This window comes from Hypanus sabinus, chromosome 16 (genome assembly GCF_030144855.1).
Source record: "Hypanus sabinus isolate sHypSab1 chromosome 16, sHypSab1.hap1, whole genome shotgun sequence".
Lineage (NCBI taxonomy): Eukaryota > Metazoa > Chordata > Chondrichthyes > Myliobatiformes > Dasyatidae > Hypanus > Hypanus sabinus.
The window spans coordinates 24050047-24063691 of NC_082721.1; the positions used below are offsets into that span (position 1 = coordinate 24050047).

The 13645-nt window shown below is 38.9% G+C and overlaps 1 protein-coding gene across 3 annotated transcripts in view; it reads left to right on the top strand.

The window, feature by feature from the left end:
* Window positions 1-13645, top strand: part of arhgef18b (rho/rac guanine nucleotide exchange factor (GEF) 18b) — a 211033-nt gene that overhangs the window by 159190 nt on the left and 38198 nt on the right. For all 3 annotated transcript variants that reach the window (XM_059991291.1, XM_059991289.1, XM_059991290.1), the window contains 3 exons: window positions 4889-5033; window positions 5487-5599; window positions 7564-7704. In XM_059991291.1, coding sequence (XP_059847274.1) covers window positions 4889-5033; window positions 5487-5599; window positions 7564-7704 — 399 coding nt within the window. The remainder of the gene's footprint in view (window positions 1-4888; window positions 5034-5486; window positions 5600-7563; window positions 7705-13645) is intronic.

Here is a 13645-nt window from a genome sequence, read left to right on the forward strand (position 1 = left end):
TTGTAATCTTGGATTTCTAGAAGATGTTCAATAAGGTGCTGCATTAAAGACCTGCCCCAAGATGAGGGTGCATGGAGTTGAGGGTAATGGATAGAGGATTGGTTAACCAATAGAATGCAGAAGTTGGGATAAATGGTGTGTCTCTTGTTGGCAGTGATCAGTGAAGTGCCACAGGGGTAGTCACTGGGCCTGCAGTTATTTGTGATACACTTTAAAAGATTTGGAAGATTGCCAATGATGCTAAATTGAATGGAATTGTGCAGGCGATACAAAGAATCTACAGAGAGATATAGCGAAGATCTGGCAGTTAGAGTACAAAATTAGTAAATGCAAGCTCATCCACTTTGAAAGGGAAATTAGAAGATTATTATTTAAGTGGTGAAAGATTGCAGTATGCTGTTGTGCAAAGAAACTTGGGAGTGCTTCTACATGAATTGCAAAAGGTTGGTTTGCAGATACAACAGGTTATCAAGAAGGCAAATAGAATATTGTCCTTCATTGATAGAGGAATTGAATTTAAGAGCAGGGAGGTTCTGCTGCAACTGTATAGGGTACTGATGAGGCTACACCTACAGGTCCTTGAGTAGGAATTCTAGAATTTAGACTACAAAATACCTTCACAGCATCATGGATGCTTGAAGGACAGCCTTCAGTTGATGTTTTTGCCTCCCTGCAACCTTTGAACTCTTTGGTGATAGATAGAACTGATCTGAGAGGTACTGCTGGTTATTCCAGGAGTGCACTTTTTGGTTTTTTATATAGTAACCTCAGTGTATCAGTGCTGGAGTTAATGAAAGTTTAAAGTGTGGGCAGAGTTCTAATCAAGTGGATTGCTTTGTTCTGCATATTGTCATGTTACCTCAGGATTGGATTTGCACTTACCCCAAGTGGAAAGCTTTTCATCATACTCCTGGTTCCAAGACCCAAGTCTTGTTAGCTTTGGGACATCGAGAAGTGAGTCACTTACAACAGGGTTCCTGTTGTTTAGCCACAATATTTATTTAACTGATCCAGTTGAGTTTCTGGCCAATGATAAGCTTCACAAGATTGGTGGTAGGAGATTTGACAATAGAAAAGCATTCATTAAGGGTAAATGGTTAGTTTGACTTTTGTTCAAGATGGTTATTGCCTGGTACTTTTATGGTGTAAGTGGTACTTACCACTTCCTTGAAGTTGCCAGCTGTTTCTGTCTAACTCAACTGATGATTTCACAAGGCACCAGACATTACTCAGTGGGCAGATAGGGGGATTCTGGGCAAATATGAATGACTTCTGACCCCCCTTACTGTCCACCACCCAATGCACCTCTGTACATTCCTAAAACCAATCTGCATTTTTGTCTGACCTGCCCTACTGTGGTCTATCACCTTGTAATTCATCCTCATAAGTGCACAGAGGGATAAAAAGGGCTTGCCTTTATATAGCATTTTTCCTGCCAAAGTCACATTACAGCAAATTAATGTAGGAAATGCTGCAACCAATTTAAGCACAAATTGTTAGAGACTTTAATAATGACTGTCTAAGCTTTCCTTTAATGGTTGTGGAAGGGTGAACTTTAACCAGAAAATTTCTAAGCCAAGGCGGGTGAAATTCATTTTCTTCCATGGCTGGAAACATTTGGAGAGCTGTGGCTTATTTAATTATTGCTGCACTTGCACACTACAAATGAGCTGTTGGCTGAGGGGTAGGATTTACCCTTGAATTTGCACAATGATATAATTCACACTTGGAGGAATGGAGAGAAACTTGGAACAAAATCTTAAATGTAGAGGTAACTTGGCACTAAGAGTGTTTCATTTTGTATAGGTTTATCCGCATTTGTGTTTTGCACTTTTTTGCAACAAGTTTGCAGAAATAGATTTTTAAAAATCTGTAATGTGTGCAAAAGGTTCTCCGAATGCAAGCAGTCCTTATTTGGACATTATTCTGGGAGTCTAAGTCTGCAACTACATACTTTTATCACTAGATGGAGTTTTGGTCCCTGTGCCACAGATTGTCATTCCTATGCTGATTGTCACTTGGTGTGTGGAAGCACTGGCCATCTCTGTGAGCGAACAGTCTCCCAGTAATTTATAAACTAATTTAGAGAATATTATGAGGTGGACTAATTTGTAAGGAAGGAGGTTATCACAATAATATCTGCAGATGCTGGAAATCCAAAGCAACACACACACAATGCTGGAGGAACTCAGCAGGCCAGGCAGCATCTACGGAAGAGAGTACAGTCTCCATTTTGGGCTGAGACCGTTCATTAGGACTGGAAAAGAAGAGGAGAAGTCAGAGTAAGAAGGCTTCCTCTCCTCCCTCCGGCTTCTCTTCCTTTCCTGAAGAAGGGCCTCGTACAGAAATATTGGCTGTTTATTCTTTTCTACAGATGCTGCCTGACCTGCTGAGTTCCCCAAGCATTTTGTGTGTGGTTCTTTGTAAGAGGGGTATTTTTGTTGTTATTGAGGAATGTTTCATATTTTATATTTCCATCATTCCTTTACTACATATCGGGTCATTCAGTGCAATCCCATCAGTCCAGTTTCCTTCACACTTCTTTGTAACATATTCTCTCACAACCCATTAAGACCCTTCCCCCACTAACTCCACCAACTGCCAACATGAGGAGTATTTTATAGTAACCAATTAACATAGAGCATGTCTTTGAGTTGAGACAAACCTAGTGCTCTTTGATGAAAATGTGGACAGCTGTTGAAATCAGAATTGAACTTGGGCTGCTAGAACCATTAAACAGTCATACACTTGCAGTGCCAGTGTGTCACTCATGGGGAATAGTTCATTAGATCCTGAATCGAATATGTAATCTAATCCTATACTTTGCCTTCATGTGGAGTGCTTCCAACTGGCTGAGATTCCTGAGTTCAGCTTGTATTATCCAGGTCACACTGGTCTTTAAATCAGTATTTGAACCGGGCCGCAGCCTAACAGCTGACAAGCAGTGCTTTTGATTGATGGAGTAGATTAAGTTTTTATCCAAGACAACCTTGGGTTGTGCTGCCCTGTGTCATAAGTTGACCAAACAATTAAAGTTTTGTTTTGCTCATCAAGGTAATGATTTGTACTTTACAATTTCAAGCTCTTAGTAGTGGCATCCTTGTGATTCAGGGTTTAGATGCAGTGGAAAGCTCATTTTGTTAGATCTAAACAATGTGCCACAAAGACTTGAAGTGCTCCTGAACTGCAACAGTGTGGTAATTTCCATTTACTACGTGATCTATCCCTGAGCCCCTCAGGTTTGTCTGCAGTGGCAACTTAGTGGGCAGTTGTATGTCACAGGGCAGCTCCTATTGTTTACACTGTGGCCTCCTTTAAGTTGGTGAAATAAAGTACAGAACAGTCGATTATTTTAATGGCTACCTGTGCTCTGGTTGCAGTAGTCATCATGAGCTAATGGTTGCATGCAATTTTAATTCTCCTTCCCACTCCCACATCAATCTGTCTTCCTTGACCTTTTCCATTATTACAGAGGCGAGATTCAAATTAGAAAAACAGCACTTGGATAGCTACCCAATGATGCGAACATAGAATGTTCCCATTTCCGGTAATCCACGCTCACGCTCAATCTTTCCCATCTGACCACCCATCAGTAACCCTGTAATCCACCTCCATTCCCACCCCATATTGCAATCTTTCCTCTTCCTCCACCTCCCCCCCCCACACTAATCCTGATGAAGGGCCTTCATCAAAAATGTCAGCTTACACTTTTTGCCTCCACGGATGCTGCTTGACCCGCCGAGTTCTTCCATTTGATTTTATTTTGTTCCATATCCCAGTGCTTAATTTGGAAACAGCTCTAAGAGGGTGTATCAGTGGCTCAAAATTATTAGGCATAGCTAACTCTCCGTGGCTGTGTTGTATTTCCATTAGTATATTTTAGTTTCTACTTCCTCATCTAAGAACTTCCTTTATCTCTGGACTGTTTCAGCATCAGAGATTTTGCAGCAAAACTTGATCATTTTGAAAGGTTTTTAAACTAACTTTGCAGCAAGATTGTTCCTCTGGTTAAAACCTTTGGAATGTTAATGCCAACCAGATTCACTGAAATAAACATCACGAGCTTCAATTCACTTGCTAATTTAAAGCATTAAATGTCTAGTTTGTTCTCAGCATTGCACTGGAAAGGCCGTCCTTAATACATCAGCCTTGGTGTGGAGCAGTTCAAATCATTTGGGTGGTTTTAAATCAACTATATAAATATGATTCTTTATCTTATAAAAAATACTTGAGGTAATAACTAATTTCTAATTAAGTAAAGGAACAATAGCGTGGTGAATTTCGTAGATACATGTTTGAGAATGAAGCTTTAGCCTGCAAGGTGAAGGTGGTCAAAGACTAAGGCACAGGACAGAGGGTCATGGGTGGTTTGAAGGCTTAGAGGCAAGGACATCGGTGGATGGAAGAGCTGTGGAAATGGTGGCATGATGGATTATCTGCCTTCATTTGTGGGCTATGGAGTAGTAGTCATTGATCTGAAATTTTAACTCTATTTCTTTCTGTAATGGTGCTATCAGACCTGAGTATTTCCATTGTTTTCTGTTTTTAATCAACTAGTATTTGCGTTTTCCTGTGTTTTTTGACCAGTTGCATCCTGCTAAACTCAGATTCACCTTGCCTCAAGTTACGACCACTTGAGATTGAATTACAAATGAGAAGCTAATTTTTTGTGTCTGATATAAACTATAGAAGGGCTATATTAATAAGGCAAAATATCAAGGAATACTGTAGAACAAAATCAGAATTGTGCCTTTATATCACTGGGTGGTGGTGCCAGTGTCAAGGGTGAAAGTTTCAGGACCGTATACAGCTTGAAAGATTTGGGTTTGAGATGGAAGAGGCAGAGTTAGTCTTATTTTACTGACATTTGAACTTTTTGTTGGGACAGTGTCTTCGGTGAGGGAACAGTCACGGTGTGCACAAGTGGTCACGGATGGCATGCCTGGCACAGTGCGGAATACCGGCATGACCATTCTACCAAGACGACCTTCCCAACCTTCTTCATCCAGTGCTAGCAGTATCAGCAATCACGGGTTTGTATGACTTTATACACTTAGAAAATGTTAATTCATTAGTTCCAGGTATTGGGAAATAACGTGACTGATAGATACTTCTAAAACTTTGAACTATAATATCCACCCAGAGGTGTAATGACAGGTAAAGTGATTGAAGGCCTGTGAAACTTCTCAAATCCGCCTCGCCTGGAATATTGAATTAAATTATAAGAAGGAACCTCACCTGATGTAATCGATATTGATCAAAGAATAACCGAAGGAATGAGCCAAAATACTGTGGGATACAACACCCAAATAGTTAACACAAATTTATCTTTTTATAGTTTGAGGCACATCAGATAAATTTTATAAGGTCCTTTGTCCCAACAGAAATAGCTTTCCAGCCTGATTACATTCTAACAATGTGTTGAATTTATTCTATCCACTATTTATTCTGTTGAACTCTAATGATGTGCATATTTGGTGGTTTAGAGTAACTGCAGGGGAGATGGAGCAGGAGCTGGAGAATGGAATCACAAGAGGTAAACCATGGACTGAGGAATCGCTAAGTCTGGTTTCATCATCTGAGTCCCTTGTGGCAGAAGGTAGGACATCATGCTGAGTGATGTATAACAGTAAGTGAGCGCGTTCGGCTGTGTAGTGCAATAAACATTGTGTAAATCTGCTCCCACTATGGGCAGAGCAGAGGCTGAAATAATTACAATCCTTCATGATCTGCTCTCCCATTGGTTCAACATTCAAAGTAAATTTATTATCAAAGTCTGTATATGTCACCATATACAGTCCTGAGATACGTTTTCTTGTGGGCATTCTAGTGAATCTAAGAACCATAATAAAATCGATGAAAGACTATACTCACAGGATGGACAAACAGCCAATGTACAAAAGACAACACACTGTGCAAGACAAGGCAACAAAACAAACAAACAAATAAATAAATAAAGCTATAAAATTCAAGAACATAAAATGAAGTGTCTATGAAAATGAGTCCATAGGTTATGGGAACAATTTAGTGATGGAGCGAGTGAAGGTATCTGGATGATAGGGTGGTAAATTGGATTAGTAAGTATGCAGATAATACTAAGATAGGTGGCGTTGTGGATAATGAAGTAGGTTTTCAAAGCATGCAGAGAGATTTAGGCCAGTTAGAAGAGCGGGCTGAAAGATGGCAGAAGGAGTTTAATGCTGATAAGTGTGAGGTGCTACATTTTGGTAGGACTAATTAAAATAGGACATACATGGTAAATGGTAGGGCATTGAGGAATGCAGTAGAACAGAGTGATCTAGGAATAATGGTGCATAGTTCCCTGAAGGTGGAATCTCATGTGGATAGGGTGGTGAAGAAAGCTTTTGGTATGCTGCCTTTATAAATTAGAGCATTGAAATTGGATGTAATGAGTTGGGATGTAATGTTAAAATTGTACAAGGCATTGGTGAGGCCAAATTTGGAGTATTGTGTACAGTTCTGGTCACTGAATTATAGGAAAGATGTCAACAAAATAGAGAGAGTACAGAGAAGATTTACTAGAATGTTACCTGGGTTTCAGCACCTAAGTTACAGAAAAAGGTTGAGCAAGTTAGGTCTTTATTCTTTGTAGCGTAGAAGGTTGAGGGGGGACGTGATAGAGGTATTTAAAATTATGAGGGGGATAGATTGAGTTGACATGGATAGGCTTTTTCCATTGAGAGTAGGGGAGATTCAAACAAGAGGACATGAGTTGAGAGTTAAGGGGCAAAAGTTTAGGAGTAACACGAGGGGAAACTTCTTTACTCAGAGAGTGGTAGCTGTGTGGAACAAGCTTCCAGTAGAAGTGGTAGAGGCAGGTTCAATATTGTCGTTTTTAAAAAAAAAATTGGGTAGGTATATGGGCAGGAAAGGAATGGAGGGTTATGGGTTGAGTGCAGGTCGGTGGGACAAGGTGAGAGTAAGTGTTCGGCACGGACTAGAAGGGCCAAAATGGCCTGTTTCCATGCTGTAATTGTTATATGGTTATATCTCCACTGGTTCAAGAGCCTAATAACTGTTTCTGAACCTGCCAATGTGAGCCCTGCGTCTCCTGTACCTCCTTCCTGATGGCAGCAGGGAGAAGTGAGCATAACCTGGGTGGTGGAGGTCCTTGGATGCTGCTTTCCTATGACAGCACACCATGTAGATGTACTCAGTGGTTGGGAGGACTTGACCCATGATGGACTGGGCCCTATCCACTACTGTTTGTAGGATTGTCTGTTCAAGGACATTGGTGTTTCCTTACCAGGCCATGATGTAGCCAGTGTTGATTGGTGCCGCTAAAGACATCTGTGGAGCACCATTGAAACTAGTGTGTGGTGATATTTAACTGCAGGGGGTATTGGATGTCCTGTAAATGGATGGGTTCTGGAAACTCCATAAATTGGTAGAATGTAAGATGTGGACATTTGGCTGTGAGGTGGGGATTAGATAGTTTTGTGCTAGAGTGATAACTCAGAAAGGCTCATCTTCATCTAGTAGCACTGAGGGAAGGGATGAATATAAATCTTGCCTAATCAATCTTCTTATTTTGTGGTTCAGATACCATTTACGCCTCTCTGAAGGCAGAATTGGAGGTAGATAGCCAAGAGTTTGAAGCTGAATCTTGGAGTCTTGCTGTCGACCAGGCATATGCAAAGAAACAAAGTAAGGAAGTCATCAAAAGGCAGGATGTGATTTACGGTAAGAGAAGTGAAAGTCTTCATCCTATTAATCTCTCTGGAAATACCAGGGAGTTTGAAATTTTGTTCAGTACCTTTGAAGGAGGCATGCCACATTTCCACAAGTCACAGTGATTTGCTAGTTGAATATTACACCTGGCTTGAGTACTTTTTTTTAAAATACTCACACTCTTTGTGTTGAGTCACTTGGTACATTTGTACAAAAATTTTCATGTACATCTTTTTAGGCTCACCTGCAGTCGAAGGTCTGGTCACAAAGGTTGAGTGTGGACTTTTCACAAGAGTCATTGCAAAATGCACTACGTTTCACCAAGATATCTTTGACCAATTTTCTATCCTGAGGCTGCTGTCTCTTGTAAACTATGGTTCCACATTGACTAAACTTTCCCTCAAGTACTTGGTTGTCATCCTTTGTGGGTGAACTTGGAAGACATTACTATTAAACATTTTGACCAATATCATCAGAGTTGACTTTAGCCTCTTCTTGCCCTAATGTCTGTTATCACATCTTTTCGAGCAGGAGAACAGGAGCCACTTGGCATAAATCACTTCAGACTCAGAGGTGCCGGTGAAATTCTTGCAGCTCTGCAGCCATCAGCCCTCTCCTCCACCACCTCCAAACACTATAATCAGCTGTTTCAATGTTGCTCAAAGTCTACTTGCTACCCTTACTGGCTTTAAGTTTTAACTGAAGCAATTCTCTTGATCATACGTAAGTAAATAGGATCGGGATGGCCATGCGGCTCTTCAAGCCTTTACCCTTTTAGATCGTATCTGATCTAGTCTTTACCCTAGTTTCACCTTCCTGCCTGTTCCCTGTAATCTGTAAACCAAAAATCTTTCCATCTTGGCCAGATTCCTCCTATTGGGTGAGAAATTCCAAAGATTAATGAATCTCAGAGAAAGTTATCACCCTTATCTCCTTAAATGGGTCACACTTTAGATTCCCCACAATGAGAGTTCTCAGCATTTACCATAACAACTTAACTCCCAACTCCAATTCCTATTCCCAAAAAGAATCTTGTGTTTCAGTAAGATCACTCCTCACTTTTTCTTTCTTTCTTTTTATATCTTTTTATTAATTTTAAACAAACATAAATGGAACATGAATAGAGAGTTTGAAAGGACATAATTAATAAGTTAAGTATACATTCATGATGATAATCCATATATAATAACCTCTGAAATTCATAGTAATTGCGAAAAAAAGGGAGTAAATAAGAAGAGGGAAAAAAATCCCCAAAAAAGAAAAGAAAAACAATACTCAACCAATATGGGCCATTGCATTATGTCAAATATACACAGTAGCGTCAATAACTCTGCACCTCCATCCAAATAATTAAAGATAATAGAAGCAGGGTTTAGGAAAAGTCAGTTTAACTGATATGAAAATGTTGGATAAATAGTCTCCAAGTTTCTTCAAATTTAACTGAAGAATCAAAGACAACACTTCTAATTTTTTCTAAACTCAAACAAGAGATAGTTTGAGAAAACCATTGAAATATAGTTGGAGGATTAATTTCTTTCCAGTTCAATAGGATAGATCTTCTAGCCATTAATGTTACAAATGCAATCATCCGTCGAGCTGAGGGGCATAAACAACTATTATCCACCATTGATAAACTGAAAATTGCAGTAATATGATCCAGTTGCAATTTAATATTCAGAACTGTTGAAATATTACCGAAAATATCTTTCCAATAATTTTGCAAACAAGGGCAAGACCAAAACATGTGGGTCAATGAAGCAACTTCAGAATGACATCTGTCACAGGTTGGATTAACATGAGAGTAAAATCGAGCAAGTTTATCCTTGGACATGTGAGCCCTATGTACACCTTAAAGTGTATTAGGGCATGTTTAGCACAAATAGAAGAATTGACTAATTGTAAAATTTTCTCCCACTGCTCAGTGGGTATAAGACAATGAAGTTCTTTTTCCCATTCCGTCTTAATTTTTTCTGATACTTCTGGCTGTATAATATGATCATATTATAAATGGTGGCTACTAAACCCTTCTGGCAAGGATTCAGAGCTAAAAAAATTTCCGTAATGTCCATTGGACATAATTTCGGAAAAGACTGTAACATATTATTCAAGATATTTCTAACTTGCAAATATCTAAAAAAATGAGTTTTAGGTAAATTATATTTATTAGATAGCTGTTTAAAGGACATAAAATTATTATCTAAAAATAGATCACGAAAACATGTTATACCTTTTGTTTTCCATGATACAAAGGCTTGATCCATAAAAGAGGGTCGAAAGAAAAAGTTAGATATAATAGGGCTTGATAAGATAAACTTATTCAAGCCAAAAAATTTATGAAATTGAAACCATATTCGCAATGCATGTTTAACTATAGGATTAGTTATTTGTTTATTCAATTTAGATAAAGAAAAAGGAAGTGAAGATCCTAAAATTAAAAACAATGAAAAGTCTTGTACAGATTTACATTCCAAATTTACCCATTGTGGGCAAGATGCTATAATCATTTCTTGTGTCCAAAATATTAAATATCGAATATTGACTGCCCAATAGTAAAATCTCAAGTTTGGCAAAGCCAAACCACCCTCCTTTTTAGGCTTCTGTAAATGTTTTTTGCTTAGTCTAGGATTTTTATTCTGCCACAGATATGAAGATATTTTAGAGTCAATAATGTCAAAAAAAGATTTAGGAATAAAAATTGGTAGTGCTTGGAATAAATATAAAATTTTGGGTAACACTATCATCTTAATAGCATTAATTCGACCAGCCAATGACAAAGATAATGGGGACCACCTGGTAATAAGTTGCTTAATTTGGTCAATTAAAGGTAAAAAATTAACTTTAAATAAATCCTTATGTTTCTTGGTAATTCTAATACCCAAATAAGTAAAATGATCTGTGACAACTTTAAATGGTAAGTGTTTATAAATTGGAACTTGCATATTTAATGGAAATAATTCACTCTTATTAAAATTCAGTTTGTAACCAGAAAAGCTACTAAACTGAGCAAGCAAGGACGAAATAGCAGGAATAGATCTCTCAGGGTCAGATATGTATAGTAACAAATCATATTATAATGATAACTTATAAGTCCCGTCCCCACAGGTAATACCCAAAATATTAGGTGATTCACGAATGGTTCCAAAACAATGTCAAATAGTAAAGGACTTGACAGCCTTGCCTCGTACCTCGGAATAACTGAAAAAAAGGAGATCTTTGATTATTGGTGAAAACCGAAGACAAAGGTTTATAATATATTGACTTAATCCATGATATAAATTTCAAACTAAAATTAAAATGCTGTAATGTATTAAATAAATATGGCCATTCAACTCTTATCAAATGCTTTTTCAGCATCTAAAGAAATGACGCATTCTGGTATTTTGGATGAAGGAGTATAAATAATATTAATCAATTTTCTGATGTTAAAAGATGAATAATGATTTTTAATAAATCCAGTCTGATCTTCAGAGATAATTCGAGGTAACATATTTTCTAATCTAGTAGCCAAAATTTTACTAAAAATCTTAAAGTCCGTATTCAGCAAAGATACAGGCCGATAGGATGCACATTCAACATTTTTCTCAACTCTGTATACACCCAATCCTCTTAATCTTTCCTCATAAGACAGCCATTAATGATCGTGACCAGAGACAGTCATTTAAAGCAGAGGTTAATAGGAATTTCTTTAGATGGAGGATGGTGAATCTGTGGAATTCTCTCCTTAGAGGGCAGTGGAGGCTAGATTATTTTAAGTATTTAAAGAGCGGTATTTAATAAATTTTTGAAAGTTTGAGGAATTCAGGGCAGTGAAGAACTGGCACAGTTGAGGCAGTGTTCAGTTTGTATTGTGACCAAAACTGTATTCAGTAGTGCCACTTAACACTTTGTACAGTTTTAGCACGACCTGCCTACTTTAATGCAACATCCCATTTTCAGTCATTTTTGATTCACTTTCCTAATTCCTCCTTGTACTTTCATGCTAACATTGTGTTTTCCGTACAGGGACGCTTGCTTGTGTGTCTAAATGGTCATTCTGAATTGACTACACATCATCTGTGCTGTTGCAATAATGACTTGTAACTGATTAAACAAGCATTCTGTTCACCAGAGGTTTTCCTCGGCCTCTCCTTTAAGCCAATTCTACAAGAGTGGAGTGGAGTTCAACATTTCTTCAGTACATAAGTGAGCAGAGGGAGACATCACTGTGCATTTTCCAACTTGCTGATGACAGAAGTAAAATCTCTAGTGAGGGGGAACTTGGGGCTTGATTGCAACAAAGAAAATATGTCATGCAACGCATCCCAATTTTACTGTTTATTGCTTAACAGCCCCAGGATGTTTTGGGCTAGATTACACCTTGTGGCAGCTGTTGCTCAATTGGTAGTCTGCACCTCAGGAGTAGGCTTTAAATTTCATTCCAGAAACTTGAGCACAAAAATCTTAGTGGAAATTCCATGTAATACAGGGAAATGCCAGAGATACTCTTTCAGATAAGTCCAAGGCCTGTCTTCTCTGGAGGGTATAAATAATCACAGTGCATTTTAATCATAGTGCTGTAGCGGTGTGCTACACGCAGCGCTGAAATAACGACACGGAGTTGGTAAATTGCAGTTAAAGAAAGAATTTATTCGAACTTCACAGCCTGGCTTTAAAGCCTCCCTGATCCAGCCCTCCCCGGGCGCGGATGCTGTAGGGGCACATGCTCACAATCCCCCGCAGGCTTTTCCCTTTGTTGGTGAAGCAGACCTGGCGCCCTTTTGGGACTGGCCTTTGTGCCGGCGAGCTGGCTATTTGTGAGCCGGTTCGAGTGCGCTAGGAAGTGGGTCGCCACGGTGCATTAGTTTCCTGACCAATATTTATCCTTTAATAAATGTTATCTCTTCATTTTCACCTTGCTGTGTGTACAGTTTAACCGTCAAGTTATAATGACTGCAGTTTCTACATTTCAGCATGAATATCATTAATGCATAAAAAATTAACATTAATAAAATATTTAGAAAAATACATCAAACTGCAGGTTCATAAATCTTCAGGGCCTGATGACCTACCTACCTTTGTTGCAATCAAGGCCAAATTTCCCCCTCACTAGAAATTTTACTTCTGCGATCAGCAAGTTGAAAAAATGCACAGTGATGTCGCCCTCTGCTCATTTATATAGTCAAAAAATGTTGAACTCAACTCCGCTCTTGTAAAAGTGGCTGAAAGGAGAGGCTGAGGAAAACCTCTGGTGAACGGAGTGCTTGTTTAGTCAGTTACAATTCATTATTGCAACAGCACAGATGATTTGTAATCAGTTCAGAATGACCATTTAGACACAGAAGCGTCCCTGTATGGAATGTTAACATTATGAAAGAGATTGCTGAACAGATAGTTCAAAGTGCATTTATTATCAAAGTATGTATTCCTTTTACAACCTTGAGATTCATCCTCTTGCAGGTAGCCACAAAACAAAAGAAACAAAGTGAAATTCACAAAAAGATCCGCACTATAAAGATAGTCATATATTTAATGTGTGAAAAAGCAAGAACAAATCTTACAAATAATGAAAAAAAAGTGAACAAACAATCTACAGAACACAAGCCACAGAGTCCCCAGCCTTGTAGCTAGTTCAGAGCTACAGCCAGTCCAAGATCTCAATGGCTGCAAGCCGTAGCCTTGGAACCAGTTTCAACGATGAGATGAATGCCGATGACTGTAGACCAGGGGTGGGCAAACTTTTTGACTTGTGGGCCACAAAGGGTTGTAAAATTTGACAGGGGGCGAGTAAAGCCTCCCGGAGTAGTGAGCTGAACTCACTACAGTTTGTCCTTCACCCTCGGCCTCAATGCCTTAATCTTTTTAATTTGGGTCAGTGATTGAATCTGCATCGGTTTGTTACCCGTTCTTGGGCCTGGTCCCTGCCACTTCATTCCAACCCAGGATTCAGTCTGGCCCCAAATCTGCTCCCGCATGG